The sequence below is a fragment of the Podarcis tiliguerta genome (assembly GCF_965153285.1).
Source record: "Podarcis tiliguerta genome assembly, chromosome: 10".
NCBI lineage: Eukaryota > Metazoa > Chordata > Lepidosauria > Squamata > Lacertidae > Podarcis > Podarcis tiliguerta.
Genome location: NC_139543.1, coordinates 7,697,458 through 7,719,267, shown reverse-complemented (window position 1 = coordinate 7,719,267; position 21,810 = coordinate 7,697,458). Strand labels below are relative to the sequence as shown.

General features: G+C 41.9%; 1 protein-coding gene across 27 annotated transcripts in view; it reads right to left on the bottom strand.

Annotated features, from left to right (window-relative positions):
• Window positions 1–3,995: 3,995 nt before the first annotated feature.
• KMT2E (lysine methyltransferase 2E (inactive)) overlaps window positions 3,996–21,810 on the bottom strand; it is a 59,977-nt gene continuing 42,162 nt past the window's right edge. For 15 of the 27 annotated variants that reach the window (XM_083399268.1, XM_083399270.1, XM_083399266.1 and 12 more), the window contains 12 exons: window positions 18,295–18,459; window positions 17,610–17,918; window positions 16,301–16,369; window positions 14,668–14,919; window positions 13,789–13,933; window positions 12,206–12,459; window positions 11,857–11,913; window positions 9,987–10,559; window positions 8,140–8,432; window positions 7,106–7,194; window positions 6,760–6,845; window positions 3,996–6,233 (listed from right to left, as the gene is read on the bottom strand). In XM_083399268.1, the coding sequence (XP_083255394.1) occupies window positions 4,731–6,233; window positions 6,760–6,845; window positions 7,106–7,194; window positions 8,140–8,432; window positions 9,987–10,559; window positions 11,857–11,913; window positions 12,206–12,459; window positions 13,789–13,933; window positions 14,668–14,919; window positions 16,301–16,369; window positions 17,610–17,918; window positions 18,295–18,459 (3,795 nt within the window). In that variant the 3' untranslated portion in view covers window positions 3,996–4,730. The remainder of the gene's footprint in view (window positions 6,234–6,759; window positions 6,846–7,105; window positions 7,195–8,139; window positions 8,433–9,986; window positions 10,560–11,856; window positions 11,914–12,205; window positions 12,460–13,788; window positions 13,934–14,667; window positions 14,920–16,300; window positions 16,370–17,609; window positions 17,919–18,294; window positions 18,460–21,810) is intronic. The other 12 variants (XM_083399247.1, XM_083399255.1, XM_083399272.1 and 9 more) reach the window with 3 other exon arrangements.

Sequence of the window (21,810 nt, the reverse complement as noted above, 5' to 3'; positions counted from 1 at the left end):
CTTTACAAAACCTCTAACATTACATACTGTATGCAGCCCCATATCTATTTGCATCCTGTACAGGATAGTGATAACATAGCTCCTGTAGACACTGGGGCGGAGGAGGAACTTTTTTAGCTTGCAGTCTCTTCCATATCCTCATTATTAGTTTGCATAATATATTCTGCTTCTCCCAGTATGTGCATTGATGCATAATTAATCTTTGACACGGAATCTGACTCTTATTTTTTAGCATAAAACATCCCCAAGCACAGCCCCTCTCGCTTATAATCTCATATGTGAGAGCCCTACACTCCAAAACACACTTTGAACCTATAGCTGCCCTCTCTCGTATTGTTGCGGTCAGCTGGAAGGAATTTTAGCGTAAGCCCCACCTCAAGCCCATTACTGGGATCAGCTCCAGACCGCACAATCAATTTCAAAGTCTGCCCTACTGAGTTTTTGAATTGGAAGTTAACCGTTCAATACATTTCTAAATCTGTAATCTCAAATCCCTTAAATGATCATACCAAAGAGTACTATCATTCTAAAAGCCAGTGTAATGCGAAGCTAATGCTGCGATAGGTGTGAATAATGCATACCAGTGGTGGCCAAACTTTGCTCGCCAGCTGTTTTGGGACCACAACTCCCATCATCCCTAGCTAACAGGACCAGTGGTCAGGGATGATGGGAATTGTAGTCCCAAAGCAGCTGGAAGGCCGAGTTTGGCTACCACTGATGTATACTGCAGCATTATAAATGTTTTGGGTAGTCTTCCACTTCCAGATGTTTGCAGCTGTTTTGTCACTCCTTTCTATACAAACTTCCTGCTCCCGGTTTTTCTTCTTTCAAAGGGCTCCGCAAACCAGGAGGTGGAGGCTGCAAGAGTGTCTTCCAGCATTAACATGTTAGCCCTACAGCATGTGTGTGCATGACACTGTCTCACTAAAGGACAACTTTGTAAAGTGTGAAAAAAATACCATGCAGCCTCCAAAACTCAGTTCTGTGGTACAAAAACTGACTGATGGGCATGGAGTTAGCAGGGCTAATACTGGATTGAATCCATATGTGGACAAAAAAAAACACCTAGAAGTAATTTACAGTTGCTTACCTTTCAAAGCCGATGTTTTATATTGTTTCATCTTAAGTTACAGCTGTACTGCCATTGATATTTATGTGCAAAATATTTAAATTTCTGGGGCATGTGACATTACCTTGTGTATAGCAAATGCCTTTAGTCAACTAGATACAACTCTTCTCCTGAGGATTATAGGAGGTATCCAATATAGGAATGTATAGATCAGTGTTTTACCAATGTCTTTGGAAAAGAACTTGGGTTAAACTGAGATTTTATTTTTATTTCTTAAAGGCTGCTAGTGTCACAGGCCTCACATTGTATGCTGCCTATTTCCTCTTATCTGTTCAGATCTTTTAGAGATTTTAATATGCTGGAAGCAGGGTCTTAGAATTAATTATTCAGACTTTTTCCAAAGCTATTTTAAAATACTTGCAAAGGGCAAAAATTACAATCGGCTTATTGCTATCACAAGCTCGTTTCACCGAATTATAAAACAAGTGAAACTGAACATAGCTTCTGAAATTAGGATGTTCCACCTTGTTAACTGTAACTTCAGATTTTACAGCGTAAAACTGGAATGCATACAGCTTCTTCATTAAAGTATTTTTTCTTATTAATTTGCAATCATTCTTATAACTGCAAGGCTTATCACTTGCTAAATCTTGGGCCAAGCAGTATTTTTTCCATATGAACATGTCTGCTCTTCTGGGGGCGCTATAGGCTGCTGTGTAAAAGGAAGAAATCTTGCCTTTATTCATCTGCCTGCATAACCTGCATTTATTCAGAAGCGCTTTTTCATGTTCATCTGTTGAAGCACATGAGGGGACGAAATCTTCATCCTGCATTTGAGAACTGATCATGGGTGAGAGCCATTTCTGTTCTACATTTTATCAGCATCAGGATCTCTGGACTGTGGCTGGTATATGAAACCTGTGTATTATTTGTTAACTTGCCCATTTCTCTCTATGGTGTATCTCTGTTAGTGCTTGTTCTGGTAGAGCAAATGTGGTTAAACTTTGTTCCTCCGGATATTGAACTACAACTTCCATCAGCCCTGGCAAACACAGCCAATGCATTGCCTGGGATTATGTGTGGTGTAGTTCAGCAGTATCTTCGAGGCCAAAGGCTCACACCTGCAGTAGACTAGAAGACAGGCATGGGCAAACTCGGCCCTCCAGATGTTTTGGGACTACAACTCCCATCATCCCTGGCCACTGGTCCTGTTAGCTAGGGATGATGGGAGTTGTAGTCCCAAAACATCTGGAGGGCCGAGTTTGCCTAGGCCTGCCGTAAAAGTACTGACGGCAATGAGACATGGAACAGAGAACAATGGCCGGCAGGCTATTTTGTAAAGGGCTGCTGGTTAAACAGGTATGGAACTGACTACCCATACTAACATTTTCACAATTGCTCCTGTAAGTAACCCACTTCCAGCACACTGCCCTATGAGATGGCAGTAGATGCAATGACCCTGGGCCATTGGCCCTGACTGTTAATATGGTAGTGTTGCAAGCTGCTGATGGGCCCTTTGCGTAGCGTGGTAATGGGGCTTTTAGAGAAGTAGGAATGGGCAAGAGGCTTAGATAAATGGCTTCCCTGGCAGGATGAGACTTCCTCCTGTACTAAGAACATCAAGAGCTTGCTGGGGCAGATCAATGGCCCATCTAGTCCAGTATCAATAGCCTTCCCCACGATTTTGTCTAACCCTCTTTCAAAGCCATCTAAGTTCATGGCCATTTGCTGCCTCCGATGGGAACAAGTTCCATCGCTCAACTATGTGCTGCACGAAGTACAGTGGTGCCCTGCAAGACGAATGCCTCGCAAGACGGAAAACCCGCTGGACGAAAGGGTTTTCCGTTTTGGAGGTGCTTCGCAGGACGAATTTCTCTATGGGCTTGCTTCGCAAGACGAAAATGTCTTGCGATTCCTGGGGGTTTTTTCCGCTCCCCACCCCCTTTCTCTAAGGCACTAAGCTGCTAATAGCCTTTTAGCAGCTAATCCGCTAATCCCTTAAGCCTTTAATAGCCGCTAATGGCGCTAATCCGCTAATGGGCTTGCTTCGCAAAACGAAAAAACTGCTAGACGAAGAGACTCACGGAATGGATTCTTTTCGTCTTGCGAGGCACCACTGTACTATTTTTCTGTTGTGAATCTTTCCATGTTCAGCTTCTTTGTGGGGGTGGGACTTGTCTCTCCATGCCATGCCTAATTTTATTAACTTCTATGACATTGCCTCGTCTTTCCTCTCCACTAAAAAGTCCCAAATGCTGCAACCTTAGATGACAACTGTACTCAGTATGCCAAACGTGGTTTACTGTAGATTAGTATGGCACTTTGGTATCAGCATTTAATTTTTGATTCCTTTCCCAATGATCCCTAGCATGAAATTCGCCACTGTGCATCGAGCTCTCTATTATGGCCTCGTTTCTGGTCCATCACTGCCTGTTTACACCCCATCAGTGTATATGTGAAATTAATATTTTTTTTGCCCCAACATGCATAACTTTGCACTTGTTTACACTGAATTAACATTTGCCATTTTACCACCTATCCACTCGAGTTGAAGAGGTCTGTTGGAGCTCTTCACAATCTCTTTTAAATAACCCTGAACAATTCCATGACACCAGCAAACTTGGCTACCTCAGTGCTCACTCCCAACTCTAGATTGTTGGAAAAGCACAGGTTCCAGTACCAATTCTTGTGGGGCTCCACTTTCTACTCTCCAATTGGTGAACTGTCCATTTTTTCCTACTCTTTGCTTCTTGCAACTTAACCAATTCCTGAACATTGTGTTTGGCCAGGATTTTGGACTGTTGTAGAGAGAGAAGCTTTTCTCCTATAGGAATTGTGGTTCTCCTTGGATTAGTGTTCCTCAGAATGTTACTTATCACAATGGTTGCGATATAATTTTTCTTAAACAGCAAGTTATCAGGAACTATTATTAAAACTGACATAATTGTGATTTATTAACATGAATTAAAATGCCCAACCAGTGCTGCAATGTGACAGTATATTAAAAAAAAATTAAAGTTCATATACTGTACTACTTCCACAAAGATCACACGCTTTTGCAAAAGACTCGTATGTACAATACTATATCAAATGAGAAGCATTAAGCAGTTTTACACGCAAAGGAAACAGTATTTACAGCACTTGTCAGAGACATTAGAAACAATCTATACATTAAATTACAATGTCTGCAAAGAACTGTTGAAATAAGAGCCATGTCCACACCAAACTATAAAAATCTGTATTGCATCTTCTATCTATATGCACACAAAAACTGTTTGACAGATGGAAAACCTGTTAGTGCCATCACTTAGCTGTGTACTTTAATTACATATGTATAAAAAGTAAATATAGAAAACATTCACTAAATGAATTTAACTGCAACAATAAAATTTAAAGTTACGCAGCATCAAATCTACTGCCAGAACGAACAGCTGGAATGTTCACATACAAAATAAAAAATGCCTAATACTGGCTCAAGGGCACAGTTTCAGGAATTTTTAAAAGCAAAAATGGAAAGAATACAATGAGAGTGCGCGCACTGGTGTTTGCTTTTATACAAAGTATCATGTACAAGCTTTAAAAAGTACCTTCAACAGGTACATATGAAATATACAGTTTTTTACAGAACATTTTTAAAATGTTTAGAAGCAAGGGGTCCATTTTAATGCCACCCTGACCCATGGTAATTGTTTTGAAAAGTTGGTGGCACCTGTGCTCTGTGAATAGGTATTTGCCCAGGCACCGGAGATGCCTGCTGAGGTCCTTGCACACCGTGAGGAAGGGATACAGAGCCAGGATGAGGACAGAACCCGGAAGCGGTCGGTGTTGGAATACTGCTTGGTCCTTGAGGCTGGATGTGAGGACCCTGGCCTGGGAGTGGGCAAAGAGGTCCCGTCCCAGCAGGCTGATGCTGAGGCCCAGGTCCCAGAGGTGTGTGATGAGGCTGCGAGGGGTAGGAAGTGACTGTTGAGTGAGCGCTGGAGGGGAAGAGGGGGGGCCCCTGGTGAGATGCATGGTGCAATCCTTGCGCCGGTGCCGTGTGATGCCCAGAGCCTAAAACGGTGGCAGGTGGCGGCGGAGGAGGAGGCGGCGGAGCTGAATTGACTACGTGCTGGTGTTGTGCTTGCAAACCTTGGTGACCTGTGGTGGGGTGAGTCGGATGATGGTGAGGAAGGGGACCGGGCGGCGGTGGAGGCGGCGGCAGGTGGTGACCGGCAGCTTGAGAATGGATGTGTGACCCCGGAGCCACGGCCACCGCGTGGACGGGACCCACCACGTGGGCCACGGGATGCTGCTGATGAGAACTTTGCTGCTGCACAAGATGGGGTCCCGGAGCAGGGGGCGGCGGCGGGGGTGGCGGCGGAGCCCCGACAGCTGGAGTCTGGTGGTGAATACTGGGGTTCGGAGATGGCAAAAAATGCCCACTGCTTACATGGTGCCCTGAAACTGACTGCTGGCATGTGGTGCCGGCAAGTGCTTGGTTTGGTCCAGAGGGAAAGACAGTTTGTTGGGGGGTTATGCTACTTTTTAACTGACTGTAATTTTGAAAGTTTCCTGAGGGGGCTTGCTGGTTTTGATAGTAAGGAGAGGAAGGGGGCGGAGGCGGGGGAGGAGGCGGGGCGCCTGCGTTCAAATTTTGTTGGTGAAACTGGCCGTAAGAGACGGAGGAGGTTTGGGGGAACAGCGTTGCGCTGGCTTGCTGCTGGGCGCTAGGCTGAAGGCTTTGCGTCGCCGCATAGAAGCTTCGGTGAGTGTCTCTTTGAGGTGTTCCCACTTGAGGTGACGGAGGATGAGGTCTGCATGGCGATCCTAATTGTTGTGAAGGGGGCTTTGGTGAAAGGTAGCCGTGCTGAACGGGGGTGTGGGGAGTAGAGGGTTTAGGAGGGTTCTCTACCTGGGGCGATGGGGGACAGTGTAGCTTCAACGGCGCAGGAGGCAGCTTTTGCGAGAGCTGATCTGCTGCGCTGCGCGGATGGGGCTGGGGCTGGTGGTTTTTTGAAAGTGCTTCGGCGTTGTTTGCCAGCGGTTTCTGCGGCTGGTCAGGTTTGGGGTGAGTTGTGTTCTCTGCCTCTGGAGCATCTGCTGTAGTCTCCCACTGGGCATCCTGTTTTGTGGGTGTTTTCCCAAGTGATTGGACAGGAGCTACAGGACTCGGTGAAGAAGTCTACATGAAGGAAAAAGAAAAACAGACTTGTAACTTCAGTTTTAAAGCATATCCATTTCCTTATCTTCAGAGCTATGGACGCAATGCAGGCTTGTTCAACTAGTGAGGTTTAGGGGGTTCAATGCAACACTTCTTACTCCTGAGGATAGCAGACAAACACAAACTTTGAAATCAAATTTAAAGAAAAATGGGACTTTGTGGTGCTTAATATAAATAGCAGCAGAAGCAAGTGACTATCCGGCTTGTAAACAATATTGTGTAGTTACTCACTGGATTAGCTACTGTTCCTCCTTTAGATGTGCATCAATGAGACAGATGGATAAAGAGTCACTTTTAAGCTTTTAAATGCTTATATTAATTAATTTCACAAACATGGATTCTTGCCAGCATCTGGCAGTGAGTATATCTGCATTCAGGCAAAATTCAGAACATCAGTTTTAAGCTATAGTGACCAGGAAAGAAGCAGGGACATTCAAGCCATGTATGTGTGCATTCACTACCGTGAAAATATTTTGTATAGTAGTACCTTGCTCACTTTTAAAGGACTCTTGCAAGCCTTCAGAGAAGTATCTGGGGACGGACATTCACTTGTGGGCTCAGGATTTTCAGGATCTGCAAAAAGAATTACTGTAAGTCTATAGACAGAAGTATACAATGGCCATGAAGATGTTTGACTGGATGGATTAAACTTTCAAGTTTGAATTTTAAAAATCAAGCTTGAAGCATTCTTAATAAAATGATATGAATTGCAAGATCAGATGGTGACCAGTAATTACATTTCTTCCTGCTCAATCAGAAGCAGACCAAACACAACCATGAAATTGCTCAAAGTTCAAAGGAACACTTTCAGGATCGACCAAATGTTTTCTTACCAGAGTCCTTGTCTTTCCTATGATCACTAAGAAGCAAAGCTCGCTGGTAACTTCGTTCCCTCACTTGCTCCACTGAAGTTGAAGCAGTCCTTCAAAACAAAAATGAATGAAGTCTAAGTTTGCTGGATAATTATTTATTGAAAAAAATGTATCTCCCTACTGCTCAAGAGAACACTTAGTTGCATGGTACACGTTGGGCAGATTCGAACTGCCGACCTTCCGATTGGCAAGCCCAAGAGGCTCACTGGTTTAGACCACAGTGCCACCCACATCCGTTATTTTATTTTTATAGATTATAGTACTCTTAATGTCTCAGCAAATCCATGGGAACTAAGGAACGTGCAGTACTAATACTGCCTTTTCTAGCCAAGTAAAACTACTTTAAAAGTAGTTATGATTGGTGCTTTAAGGGGGAAAGGTCACAGCAAGCACTTCCCATGCAAGCACGCCATGTGTTCTGCCTAATTCTACTACACAAATTGTATGGAAGTTGGCCCCCACAGAGCTCAAACCCTTAAAGGCTGACGCATACATTTCTTATGGTAGCAGAAGGGCACCTTGTTAAATTTTAATCAATCTGAAATTTCACCACCCTATTTTGAGGATCTGAACACTTGTGTTACTCAAAAGTCCTCTTTTTCTTTGTAAAGGTAAAGATACCCCTGCCCGTACAGGCCAGTCGTGTCCGACTCTAGGGTTGTGCGCCCATCTCACTCAAGAGGCCGGGGGCCAGCGCTGTCCGGAGACACTTCCGGGTCACGTGGCCAGCGTGACATCGCTGCTCTGGCGAGCCAGAGCCGCACACGGAAACGCCGTTTACCTTCCCTCTAGTAAGCGGTCCCTATTTATCTACTTGCACTTAGGGGTGCTTTCGAACTGCTAGGCTGGCAGGCGCTGGGACCGAAAGGCGGGAGCTCACCCCGCCGCGGGGATTTGAACCGCCGACCATGCAATCGGCAAGCCCTAGGCGCTGAGGTTTTACCCACAGCGCCACCCGCGTCCCTTTAACAGCAACTTATTTAGAAGGCGCTTACCACTGAACCTCTGGATCGTTCTTCTCACTTGAAGCTTCTTTCGATGAAGAGGAGTTTTCTGTTTCTTCTGAAGTGGTGCTATAATCGGTGGCTGGCAATGGTAAAGGGAGGCTAGCCGTGTGCTCCCGCTCAACTGGCTCCCCGTTCTCGCTGCTGTTATACCCGTCGGCAGAACCACCGTTGTTTCCTCCACCAGCAGAGTGTGGCGATATGGTTAGAAGGGGAAAGCTTTCTGCCTTGGAGCCGCTTTTTCTGGCTTCCCGTTGCCTCTTGCGGTATTCTAGAAGCGACACCTATGGAAAAAGTAGAAAGAACAGTTGTGGGATGTCTCAACTCAAACTGTTTTGACAGTTCCCCCAGATTTCTTTCTAGGCTATTATAAAAGTGGAGTTTGCATAATCTTTTAGAGAAAATTCAACACAGAATCTGGTTGCAAAGTGGCTGGCATTAGCTTTGAGGATAACTCTCTTGCAAAAATGAATCTAAAATTAGAATGAGTAAGAGAATGAGCATGTTTACACATAACGAGGACCCAGACTTTCTGATTTATTGTGGCTATTGCAATTTAGGAAGCAACAATCCACTGTCCTTAGTTAAGACATAGCATGAACCCAAGGCTTCCTGGTTGTTTATCTTGCTTGTGTGTGAATTTGCATGGTGAGGGTAAGCGGTTAATTCTGTAACCGTTCTTCCACTTCCACTGGTGCAACCAGAAAAACATATTTGGCTGCATTTTACTTTTATAACACAATGCTCCAGTACAAGGTACCAAACACTCCTTCGGTGGGCTGAAGAGGACTTCCACAAGTGAAAGTGCACCCTTTTGATCCAACCTAATGACCTGCCGCAATTGTAATAAAATAATTTTGGGGTACTGCATACTGGGCTTCCTACATTAGAACAAACGGTGAAGCATAACTACTGAAAATGTCCTTTTACAATCTGAGCAATTCCCCTCCTTTCAGATTAACTGGGGCAGTAACAGTTTTCAGAATCTTTAAGTATATGCATCATAACTATTTGGTTTGTCTGTCTTAAAATATTGGCCCCAGCATTAATGGCTAAACTTTCTGCTAAAAATGAACCCTTTCCACGTGTTTCATTTTTATCAGGACACCAGTTTAGCTACGGGGAGGCAGTGAACCATTGCTCCCTTCCTCCTGCAGCTTCCTTTGCGACTATTCCAGAGGGTTTTCTGGCCGGCATTAGCTTTTCGCGGGGCTGTAGCATGAAGGGGGAGGTTGGAAAACCCTGTTCCAAAAGTGGAACACTCTGCTCATAGAATTGAGGATCAAAGCCACTGCCTTTAGATTCATATCATAATCATACGCCTCTTTGGCAAATCTCAGAATGGCTTACAGAAGGTCACCTATCCAAGGCCCCTGCTAAGCTTCAACAATGCTGCATTTATGAGATGATTCTAGACCATTCACTACTAAATTTCATGTCACTGGGAGATGTTTTGATCAAAAGGTATTATTTTTAATTATTCAACTATTTTAAAAGCATCCCAGGTTCCATATCTGCAACAATTATGTATTATAGAAAGAATTTCCTCTAAGCTAAAGAAAATCAAGTCTCCTCAAAACTAGTAAATACAGACTATAAATTTTATTTTTGTTCTTGAAGCTGAGCAAACACTGAATGGCAAACGTAGGCATCCTTAACGTTAATTTGATAACTTAGAACTTTAAATGCTCAACTTAAAAAATACTAAGGCTACAATCATAAACCCATTTGAGAATGTCTCCTATAGTAAATAGAAGAGCTTATCTAATTTTGTCTTGGCAGAAAAGGTACAGATATAAAAAAAATGAAAGTGTGAATTTATACTTAAAGGTTGTAACCTTTTTCTTTTGTGGAGGATTCTGGGGTGTGCAATTTCCGTCCATCAAGCTGTCGCTACTGACAGTTCTTCCAAAGCCAGCTGCAAGTCCATCTTCAGAAGTACAAAAAACAGGTGTTTCCATGAACATGCCGCCTCTGGCATCATCGGGAATCAGGCACTTTGATTCATTTATTCGGAATCCACCTCCTAGCTCCAGCTGGTGTGAAGGAGTTAAGTCCCTCAGATTAGAATTCATTGAGAAATTGACACCTGTCCTGTCAGGACTCTTTACCCAAGTTGGATAAACTGTTCCCCGTCCACAGTGAGCAGTTTCCAGCTGGCTGCTAGCATCAGTCCTATCATGGCAGGGGTTGTCCAAAGTTTTATGCAGTGCACTTTGCTCAATTGCTTCAAGTCCCAACTGGAGGTCTGAGGCCGTTTCGTTTTCTCCGGAGCATTGCCTGGCGCCATCAGTCCTGTTTCTTGGACTGGAATATCCAATAGTCTTTATTTCTTGCAGGCACATTTCTGTTAGATTGGAATTTCTGAAAGGGTTGAGTGCTAGCATTGCTGATGACGACCGGTCAAATCCCTGCACACCGAGAGAGAAGCAATTAGATGTAACACACAATGTCGGTGGAAGAAGATTGGAAAAAATTCAAAGTATATTTACAGAAATATTGCAAAATTAATGAATGTTAGAAGAATGCTGGAATGAAGTTATATGGTTTTAGCAGAAATGTTATAAAGAACTAAGCAAAAACTGATTGTTAATGGGCCAAAGTGGAAAATTTAAAAGTTAGATTGTGTTAAGATAAATTATAGAACAAAAATTGAGAAAGATGGAAAGGATTTGCTGAAATAGCTAATTGAACTAGAATACAAAAAAGGGAGGTGTGAGGAGGTCGAGGAAACAAGTAAATGAAAGGTAAAGATATGGAAATATTGGATGTGTTTTTAAATGTTTTTGTTTTTCTTGTTGTTTTGATGTATTGGGTTTTTTTTGTCTTTCTTTTTATTTTTGATGTATTCTCTGTTAAATTTTTTATTGTCCCCCCCCTCTTTTTTCTGTAACTATTAAACCTCTAATAAATATTATTTAAAAAAAAAATAGATGTAACACACAATGTCTGAGAAAAGTAAATGAAAATGATACCCCCGTATGATCCTAGCTGAATGTTATTTCATTGATGGCTCCACTGAAGTATTTTTTAATCTATCTATTTATCTATAAAATCCTAATGTGCCATCCAATTTTTGGTTGTTGTGCCTTTAACACAGATGTAGTCCATATATGGAAGGTATGTCAATTCATAAAAAATATTGGAACTCAACACTGGTGTAAATTACAGGAATTAGAGAAATGAGACCTTGCAGTAATTCTGAGATATTTGGAAAATATGGGTTTAAGGCAGGAGATTGAACTGCTTACGCCAATGAACATGGTGGGATGGAGATTATTATTGTTATTACTATCCTCAATATTGAGAAAGGATTTAAAGGATCTGGATTATTTAGTTTGGCTACAATGGTGGGTTTACCAAGATGCATTTTTTCATGTTCCATGCAATACTACATGCTTTCTGTAATAGGTTTGTCAGCAAAATGCAAGAAAAAATAATTTTGTAATGCTGGGAAACTTAAGAAGCTGCCTTTTGCCAAGCTAGATTATTGCTCTGCATTGTCTACACTCAATTGCGGTGACTCTCCAGGGTTCCAGATAGAACTCTTCCTGTTTTGCATAGAGATGCCAGAGATTAAACGCAGGACCTTTTGTGCTCTGCTTCCAATTCTTCCCCAAACAATTATTAGCAGCTGTTCATAGCTGGGAGGAAGATTTGCAAAATGCATATAAGCCTTTCCCAGTAACTTCTTACAGTTCTCCTTACCTCTTGATTATACGTTCGCCTCTTAACTTCTGGGGAACTTTCAGGTGAAGAAATATTCTGCATTAAAAAAGTTAAGCATGGAAGTTTTATTTTAATGCAAATCACACATGGAAGCATCTCATTTTTTAAATAACATCTAAACTACTTTATTTCACTCTGCCTCCCTGGAATATATGCTAGGAGTTAAAACTTCTCTGAATTTTGTCTAATCCCCTTCTAAAGACTGGATTGGTAGCCATTACCACACGTCCCGCTGTTTGCTAAGCTAGCTGGTTTTTTTTTATATTAAAAAAACCTGTCAATGCAAGTTGATTAATCAGGTAAGAGTATAGAATATACAAAAGCTCACCTCAAAGTGCATTGCATTTCCATGTACGCATGGAATCACTGGCGTAACAGGTGAGTAAATGGGCTTATAACCATTCCTACAGGTTTCATCATCTGCTTTTATTCTGGGAGGAGTTGCAAACAGCAATGGATCTGAGGCAGAGAAATCAGCATGGGTTGGTGTGGCATATGGAGAAGGAATAGGTGTAGATGTTTCTGAATAGGCAGAATCCGACAGCTGGTAGACTCTTCGTTTTTTTAGCGGTGTTGTCAGGTCTGCATGTTACGAAGGCAAACAAAAAACAACAATTGATGCTTTCTCGTTAAGCTGTCAAGATTTGAACACAATTATTAGGTTCCATCAATAAACTGTTTTTGTCCAACCCCCTGCAATGCAGTAATCTCGACTAAAGCATCCAGAGTCCATGTGAACATTTGGAAACCTGGGAAACTGTCTGACTAGTCACAAAATATAGCAACTTGCCCAAAGAACCTTGAGTACAATACAGTGGTGCCTCGCAAGACAAAATTAATTCGTTCTGCGAGTCTCTTCGTCTAGCGTTTTTTTCGTCTTGCAAAGCAACCCCATTAGCGGATTAGCGGCTATTAGCGGCTATTAAAGGCTTAAGGGATTAGCAGATTAGCTGATAAAAGGCTATTAGCGGTTTAGCGGCTTAGAAAAAGGGGGTGGGGAGCGGAAAAAAATCTCAAGACTCGCAAGACATTTTCGTCTTGCGAAGCAAGCCCATAGGGAAATTCGTCCTGCGAAGCGCATCGAAAAACGGAAAACCCTTTCGTCTAGCGGGTTTTCCGTCTTGCGAGGCATTCGTCTTGCGGGGTACCACTGTACAGAGATTCGACATGAGTCTCAATTGCCAAACCAGGTATCTGCCCCCACAAAGCACCACAAAATACTCATTCCACAGAAGTAAAACTAGCTATGCTTGGAAAAACACACACACCCAACTCTACCTCCTCCCACCATCCCACCAAATGCAGAACAGGCAAAACATTCCCAGTCCATCAAGTGGGTCCCTGAAACTTGAATGGTTGGCTAGAAATCAATACATTGGTTTCCAGATGCTTCACTCTGTTCTTTCCATTTCCACAAAGAATGCCTTTCAAAACACATGGAGCTCAGAGGTACTTTTCCTTACAGAAGGAAAGCGGAAACCCAGCCAGATGGGCGGGGTATAAATAATATTTTATTATTATTATTATTATAACTAGAGGCCTGCAATTTACTTTCCAACAAGCCCAGTTCTCCACAAGGTGGTGGTGGTGAGGTATAGATCCTAGCCTAAGAGAAAGGCCTGTATGTCAGATTTCACGAACTGATTGTGATAGCAAAATATCTCAGGGCAGTGCTCTTCTATTTAATCTTGGTCACACACAGGGGGTACGGGGTGTTCTGTTGGTGGAAGCAACTGAACTTTCAAGCAGAGTGTGACTATATTCTCCAGCAGGAAAGATGCCACGAACCATAAACATTTAGTACAAAAGTAAGTAGAAGTGGTTGCTTAAGCATCAGATCCCCTGCAAGTTTGATGAAAAGGGTTAAACCATTTCAGAGGATGGCTTGCACCACATAACAAAAATCCTTACCTGATAAAGAACAACTGTCATTTAATAACAAGGGACTTCTACTTTCACCGTTGACTGTGGGACTTCTAGATCTTTCATGAGATGGTGAATTAAACCTATCTACAGCTGTTGTGTTTTCTTCTTCCAGAGCTTGCTTCAACCAACGCTGGGGGGGAAAAAGAATATAATTAAAGTCTAGTCCGTGGGTGCCAAGTGAGATCCATTATAATTATTGATTTAAATCATTTCCAGGCCATGTGCAATTTTTAAAAAAACTCACTAGCCTGTTTTACAAAATAATGTAAGATATGACACAGCGTAAACTTTTACAAGGGGAACAAAAAGTGGCCTAAGTTGTTATTTAACAGTTCATGGAAAATAAGGTCTTCATTTGATGACGAAATGAATAGGTAAAGGTAAAGGGACCCCTGACCGTTAGGTCCAGTCACGGACAACTCTGAGGTTGCGGCGCTCATCTCGCTTTATTGGCCGAGGGAGCCGGCGTACGGCTTCCGGGTCATGTGGCCAGCATGAGTAAGCCGCTTCTGGCGAACCAGAGCAGCGCACGGAAACGCCATTTACCTTCCCGCCAGAGCGGTACCTATTAATCTACTTACACTTGGTGCTTTCGAACTGCTAGGTTGGCAGGAGCAGGGACCGAGCAACGGGAGTTCACCCCGTCGCGGGGATTCGAACTGCAGCCTTCTGATCAGCAAGCCCTAGGCTCTGTGGTTTAACTCACAGCGCCACCCGTGTCTCTTCTAATGAATAGGTAGCACTATGCAAAAACCTTTCACTAGTAGCCACCCGCCTTATCTAGTCTGTAGATATTTTACAAGATTTAAGAAATAGCTATTTGTCTTAATATCAAAAGTAGGAAAAACAAAAAGGCAACACTACCTTCTTGCAAGAGCCAATGTTTTCCACAGGTTCTTTTCTGCGCCTCTTTTCCGAAAGGAATGGCGATGTAAAACGAATATAGTGCTTAGGAGTAGTATATACATGTGGGCTGTAAGTGAGACCGGGCAAAGAATTCAGCTGTGTAGCCAAAACCTCAGGATCTGTCGTTATACGCAGGGGCCTTTCTGAAAGGCTGTCCGTCGGTTTTCCTGTCTTCTCGTTCTTCTCACTTAACCACTCACTCACCAAGTGCTAAACAGAAAAGGGAAAAGTCAACATAGCCCTTCTGCTGAAGGTAGTTATCAACTGTACATTAAGACCATGGGAGAGTGCAAATACTAAAGTAACTAACGAAAGCTGTAACTGCACACAGATACACCATTTATAGGTTCACTGGTAATCCAAGAAACTGACCAGGTTTGCACAATCAGGTTAATGGCTTCTAAACAAGCAAGTTTGTAAGCCCCTTTAAACCCATGGCTTTGCATCATAGCTTGTTTGAAAGCCATTAACCTTAATTCCTGATCAAATGGGGAAATTGGGGTTTCCTGGCTTGTTTCCCTGCTCACAGGAAGGAATTGTGAGTGGGTACACAGAGCTCATACGTATTCTGACTTATTAAACCAGCATTTAATTGTGTAGACGTGGCTGCTGTGTCAAGGTAAAATATACTAGACGGTAAGAGCTGATTTGCTGTCAAATCCTAGAAAGTGGTAAATTTGTGGTAAAATGCCACTGTTCAAAAGTTTTAGCCAGCGAGGCTGATGTCAAGCCTTTTTGCCAATGCTACTGAGAAACAACCTGCATTCTTAAACTAAGTGATGTGTGTACTACAAGCATCAGCAATTTTTTAATTTACTCGTTCCTAAGTTTTTCTGTCTAAATGCATGCAGGGTGGCGGGTGTTCTTGTACAATAGGCCTTCCCTTATGTTTTTTTCTAACGGGTGTCACCATTTTTACCACGCACAAGCCCTGCCATTCTTTGCTCACTGAGTTAACAACCTAAAGCACACTCTTAATTCAGTGAGACTTATCTCTGTGTAAATGTGAACAGGATTGGACTGTTTAAGCCAGTTCAAGCAGCCTGTCCTCTCTTGAAGTTCCAATCAATTTCCTTATCTTAAGAAAAGTTTGAATTTAAAAACGGGACCTTCCTGGAGCTGTTCAGATGGCAGCAGTGACCAGGAATAGACCACCCTTTCAATTTATCCAGTTACTCAAGCCTTATTAATATCCACACTGGGCTACTGCGACATGCTATCTGTATGTAGCTGCTGTTGTAAACATCGGAAACATATTTCCCGGTTGTTACTGCAGGCTCTAGAACTCTCTCCTCGAGAAGCCTGCCTGTTTCTCTCTGGTATTCTGATGAAAGCCCCCTCTTAATTCAGAGGCCTCTGGTGCTATGGCAGAATCCTTACCTATTATTTACTGGTAATACTGCATTATTTAATATTGCTGTGCTGTTGTGCTGCATTCACTTCATTTAACAGTTTTGTTTTTGTTAGTTGCCTTGGGTATTTTACACAGAAAGGCAGGATAAAAATAAAAATATTACAAACAGTAAATCTACAGCTGGTGGCATGCACACAAAAGAATATGCCCGGCCATTATAGGGAATGGGAGACATACCTCACAAATTTGTGTCCAGCCCTTCCCATCCTTCTGGTCAAGGAATGTGAGCTGCAAGGAATGTGTTCCCTGAATGAATTGAGAAGGGAGAGGCTGGACTTGGATATAGGCTTCCCAGAATGCTCAGGTATGCTGAACATCCATGCATATGTACCACAGAGGAAGAGGGAAACCAGACTAGAAACCCCTCCATAGATGCTCTGCATGCACTGAACTGGAGCAATCCCGCAGTTAAAAGATGGCCACAAACTTTCATTTCCCTTTTTAGGATTTTGTTTCTACTTAGTGGAAAAGAAGCGCTCAAAAAACAATGACTACTGAACTGGCTCTATTTCTGTGACACCTAGATCACCATTTCCTTCCAAGCTAGCAGCAACTGAAAGCAAACCCAACCCAAGGAAACTACTGACTGTTAGCAATGCCATGGTCTACGGTTTCACAGAAAAAGCCTAACATGAACTCTTTCAATATCTTCACAGGGAGGACTATGCTGTGTTTTCTCCCTCTCAGTGGAAGGCAAACTCCAGACCTCACAGGAGATGCATCCTATAGGACAAAATAAGAGATGTCAACTGTTCCTCATTCCAGACAGACACTCAAATCATGACGTAGGCCCTTTAAGGTGCAAGAATTCAGTGCTGTGACCCTCCCTACCCTGAAAGCCATTGCATTCACTTCTCCTAGATAGGAGGGTAACTCCTGGGCGGTATGAGGAAGTACGGAGACCTTTTAGCCTTCCCTTCATTTTCTGACTGTATGTAGTCAGCATTCCCTGCCCAAAATCATTGGAGATGCAAGGAGCAGTCCCACCACCCAGAGGTCTTCACTTATGCTTTTTTGTTGCTTTTTTGAGGTCTTTCCAATGTCTTGCACCTCTCCCTATTTACCCATCTCATGATGGCATTCTGGTGTCTTGGATTGGGGGTGGGGGTCCCCCTCCTGTTAACAGGGGCCCTTGATCCTTACCCAAGGTTTCCTACCAGAGACTCAGTCTCATCTTCTGCCTTCTAGTGTCCAGGTTCCTCCCTATTTTTCCCAGGGGACGTGAGTGTACAAGAGGAAGAAAGCACGCTTGCCTTCTTTAAATAACGCATCTCAGAACCGTACAAGGTCTTCTTGTGGTACCCCTGCATTGCTGCACTTGCTCAAACAAGAAACCACTGCCACTCCCTCCTCCTCATCCCAAAACGGAGCTGATAACCAGTATATTCCTGCTTAAATGCTGCCCTGAGCTGCTTTGCAAAGAACATCACGGCAGACATTTAATACACAAACGAAAGTATCAGTTTCAGCTTAGAAATACACTTACCTTTTTTGTTTTAGGATATTTAGTAGGGCATTTGTTAAGTGCTGGGGGTTCTGGTTCAGGAACTATTTCAGGAACAGTTGTCTCAGTTTCAGGCTCAGCTGAAAGTGCAGTGTTTTCAGGCTCATTGTGCTGTGAACTAACTTCCACATCAGGAGAGGATGGTTGAATATCTGAACACATGCTAACAGTTCTGTGCCTTCTCCGCTGCTGTCCGATATGAGTTCTGCTCCGAGAGAAACTTTTTCTCTGTTTTGTCCTATTGACTTTGGCAGGGGTTGGCTTAGTGGCAGTTTCCTCTTTTGCTGGTTCCTTGTAAAATGCATGAAACACCAACGTCAGATAAACTGCATACCTTGCATAGCTAGAAAGAATAACCGCTCTGAAATTTTTCCAATAGTAAGTACATATTTGAAAGAGATTTTTAATGTGATTTCCCCCATCCCAAAATATTCATTTTCAGCAATGGATACTTTGGTATCACATAATGACAGTCTTCTTTTAACAATATGCAAATTGTTCCAAGTACCATTTCAGAAGTCTTGAGTTTTATAAGGGATTTTGAAGGCACTCTTTTGGGTCAACACAAAGCCTTGATGATGTGAAAGAAAGCTGCTCAAAGCAGCAAAGTGTTGCCCAAATCACATAAACAGAAAAGCTTAAACTTAATAAAGTTATATGTCACTACCTGTACAAATTCTGTTTCGTTGATGATCTGCGTTTCCTTGCATTCAGGTTTAATTTCGGTTTTAGATGTACTAATTCTTTCCAAAGCCTGCTCTCTTCTTTTTTCTCTTTTTTCTAGCCTGGCAAAAGCTTGAAGAATGGCTTCCATTTTCCGTTCTTCTCTGGTCTGAAGAATTAAGCAACATTAATTTTTAAGCAATGTATGCTGAAGATAAAATAAAAGTACATAAAACTTAGCCATGTTCCAACTTTTTCTGCACAACGGCCAAAACAAGTTACAGGATCAGAACTATCATTATATACTAGCTTATATACTGATGTTTGACACTCAGGCACAGCACTGTGGTTTTTTTTTAACTTGGAGCAAAAGAAAACAAATTAGGTACACACCTGCCAATAAACAGCTATGTATTAGTGCAAGCACCATATTTACTCATAAATTTCAGTCAATTCCTTATACGGTACAGAAAGAAGAATATTAACTAGAATTAAAATACAATAAGCTTATTAATATTTTTAACAGAATAAGATGCAATGAAAGTATATGATGTACATTTTCTGTGCACGTCTATATGAAAAATGCTGTTTTAAAACTATATTATACCCAATTTTAAATCAACATTGCTATCTTCCCGTTTCAACCTGTGTTGAATGAAAAAGCATCTTTCCATGATTTTTTAAAAAACACACTATTTTATAAACACCTGTTTATAATTTACAGTTAACAAAGTGTAATTTTGCTCCTCGTCAAATTCCGCTGAGTGTACCAGAGCCTGTAAAGATAGACAACATTAATCTGTGATGGTGGGATACTGGGGTTTAGACTTCTTAGAGCATGAGAAATGCATTCATTTAAACCTGCTATGCAACGTTTCCACATGTTAGTAAGGCATAAGGTGCCCAGTCAAAATGCCAACTTCCGTTCCTCAAAATGGTGAAAAGTAATGCATGATGATAAGGAGCATTTTAGTGCACTGGCTGTTCTCTACTGATGTGTAAAAATAAATTTTGTTCCAGAAGACCTTATCATCCCAATTTCTATTTAAGTGTCATCTAATATGACAAAGCATTCCAATTTTTTATCCATTATATTGACTTTACCATTATTATTTTTTTAGTAGTCTTAAGAATGAACAATATTATTCAAACTATTATTTGATTATGTAAGCCAGGGGACCTCCAACAGGCACTTTATGCATCACCAATAACTCACCAGATCCCTGCATTCATGGATCCAATTTTAATGAGTCTTTGCTCTTAACTTATCACTCTTTCATCACTCTTTCATAAGACAACAAAGTGAAGGGAAGGGAAAAATGAAAGTAAATCATCGCTGAACTACCAGGGATCTTTCAAGTGATGAGAAGCAGTGGCATATGTTCCTGGGAGAGATGGCATCACACTACAAGGAATCAAACAAAATTTCCACTGTAACTAGGGACCACACACACAGGAACAGGCCCTGTGCGCCTTCAACAGAGCCTCAGGAGTGTGTGTCAAAACACTTGACTTCAGCAATATTTCTATGTGGTTTTATACCGATAGAATTGCAAAGATCTCCGCCAAGATTGGTGGGATCTGTACCTGCTAAGAAAGGTCTTAAAAGTTCCAGGAAGCAGTTCTTAAGACGTCATTGCATGAAGCCGAGGAAGTATCAGCCTCAGGTACAAAGTTGCCTTAACATTTTTGTTTCTTTGTCCTGGCAAGCTAGGAAGTGTTGTGTGCCCCCATCTCACTTTGATGTTTATCAGCAAGTACCTTCCAAATGCTCTTGTTAATAGTCAAGGCAGCTAAGCCATGCAGCTGGTACACCTAGCTAAGGGAGAAGAACTAGCCAAGTCTGCTCTGTTTCTCTAGACTAGAGAGACAGGTCACAACTTAATATAACAGAGTTTACCTACTACCTCACAGTGTTTGCATTTTTGCACTCTGCAGTCAGGGCTCCCATATCTCCAGTGGTGAAGGATAACACTGTTTCTGTTTCATCGCTTTGTTACAAGGTCACGCTGTGACCTGTAGGGCTCCCAATTCATTTCCAGATAATAAATGCATTATATAAAGGTAGTATGACTGGAAATTCTGTGTCATGCTTGGTGGTAACATGATTTTCATAGCTTTTCACCAATAAAGGTGGATGACCTCCTAACTTACTCCCCTTAAATTGCAGCTGGCCTATTCATAATACCACTCCCCCATATAAGAACAAAAATTTCATCACGGAACATGACCCCTCTTCACCCTTATACAGGTGAAAATGATTAACTGGAACTTGGCGGATCATTAAAAAAAAGGTTATAGCATGTATTATCTTCTGTTGCACAAAGCAGCTGAAGACCCAAGATTTGCCTACTGTTTTTAATCCTTGTGCTACTGAAACACAGAGAAAATAGACTACTTTCATCACAAGTTTTTCCTAGCACCAGTATTTGGTGCTAAGGAATCATTTAAATATTAACGGTATATTAAAAGATAACTCAGAAGCTAGAACTTCTAGAAAAGGTAGTATATGAATCAATTTAACATGATCAAGATACAGCATAAAATAAATGCTGATGCCACAGGGCAATATAACATCCTAGTATAGGCAATATGAACTTTCATCAGAAACATGGCACTACCCTGCCATCAGATGCCATGCACTCTGGTCATAAGAATAGTGGAATAATGAAAGACCCACATAACACCCAGCAGCGTTCACACTTTTGCAATTCCTCCTATTAACGTCCCTTCATATATTACATTATAAGCCTCTCTTTCCAGAGACCTAAAAAATGAGGCCTCCTCACTCAAGGAAACTGCCAACAGAACAGAAACATCTTTAAATTATCAAACTACTAGTTTGTGTGCTAGCTCAAAACTGTTGTGCTAGTGACTTTGGTGATTGGTAATAACCACCCTCACCCATATATATTCCTACACAAACTTAACTGACAGATCTTTAAAGCTGATGCAGTAGAGGGATCTTTTACACACATGTGGTGGTTGTGTAAACACGCCCAAGAATATTGGGAGATGGTCTATGAGATAAAAAAGATCTTCAAATTTACATTCCACCCAAAACCTGAAGCCTTCTTATTGGCTATAATTGGCGAAGACATACCAATGAAGGCACGTAATCTATTGTGTTATGCAACAGCAGCCAGAATAGTATATGCTAGAAATTGGAAAGAAAGAGGAATTCCTACGAAAGAACAACGGCTGCATAAATGGACAGAATTTGCAGAATTAGAAAACATGACACCCAAAATAAGGAACCAGAACAACAAACAGACTAGGGGCAAGTGAGAAGGCTTTGGGGAGTATTTAAAAAGATATGATACCAAAATCAAATTCCAAGTAGCGGCAACCTTATGAGCAACAGCTAACTACAACCAAGGAATGAAAGAGGAAGGGGTAAAGTAACTGATAGGCAGAAAAAACAAGGTATATCTAGACTGCATTGGAGTGTTAGGTTGGGAAGTCTGCACAGAAACACTGTATGATAGGAAAACATGACGTGTATCAGAAAAAAGGAAAA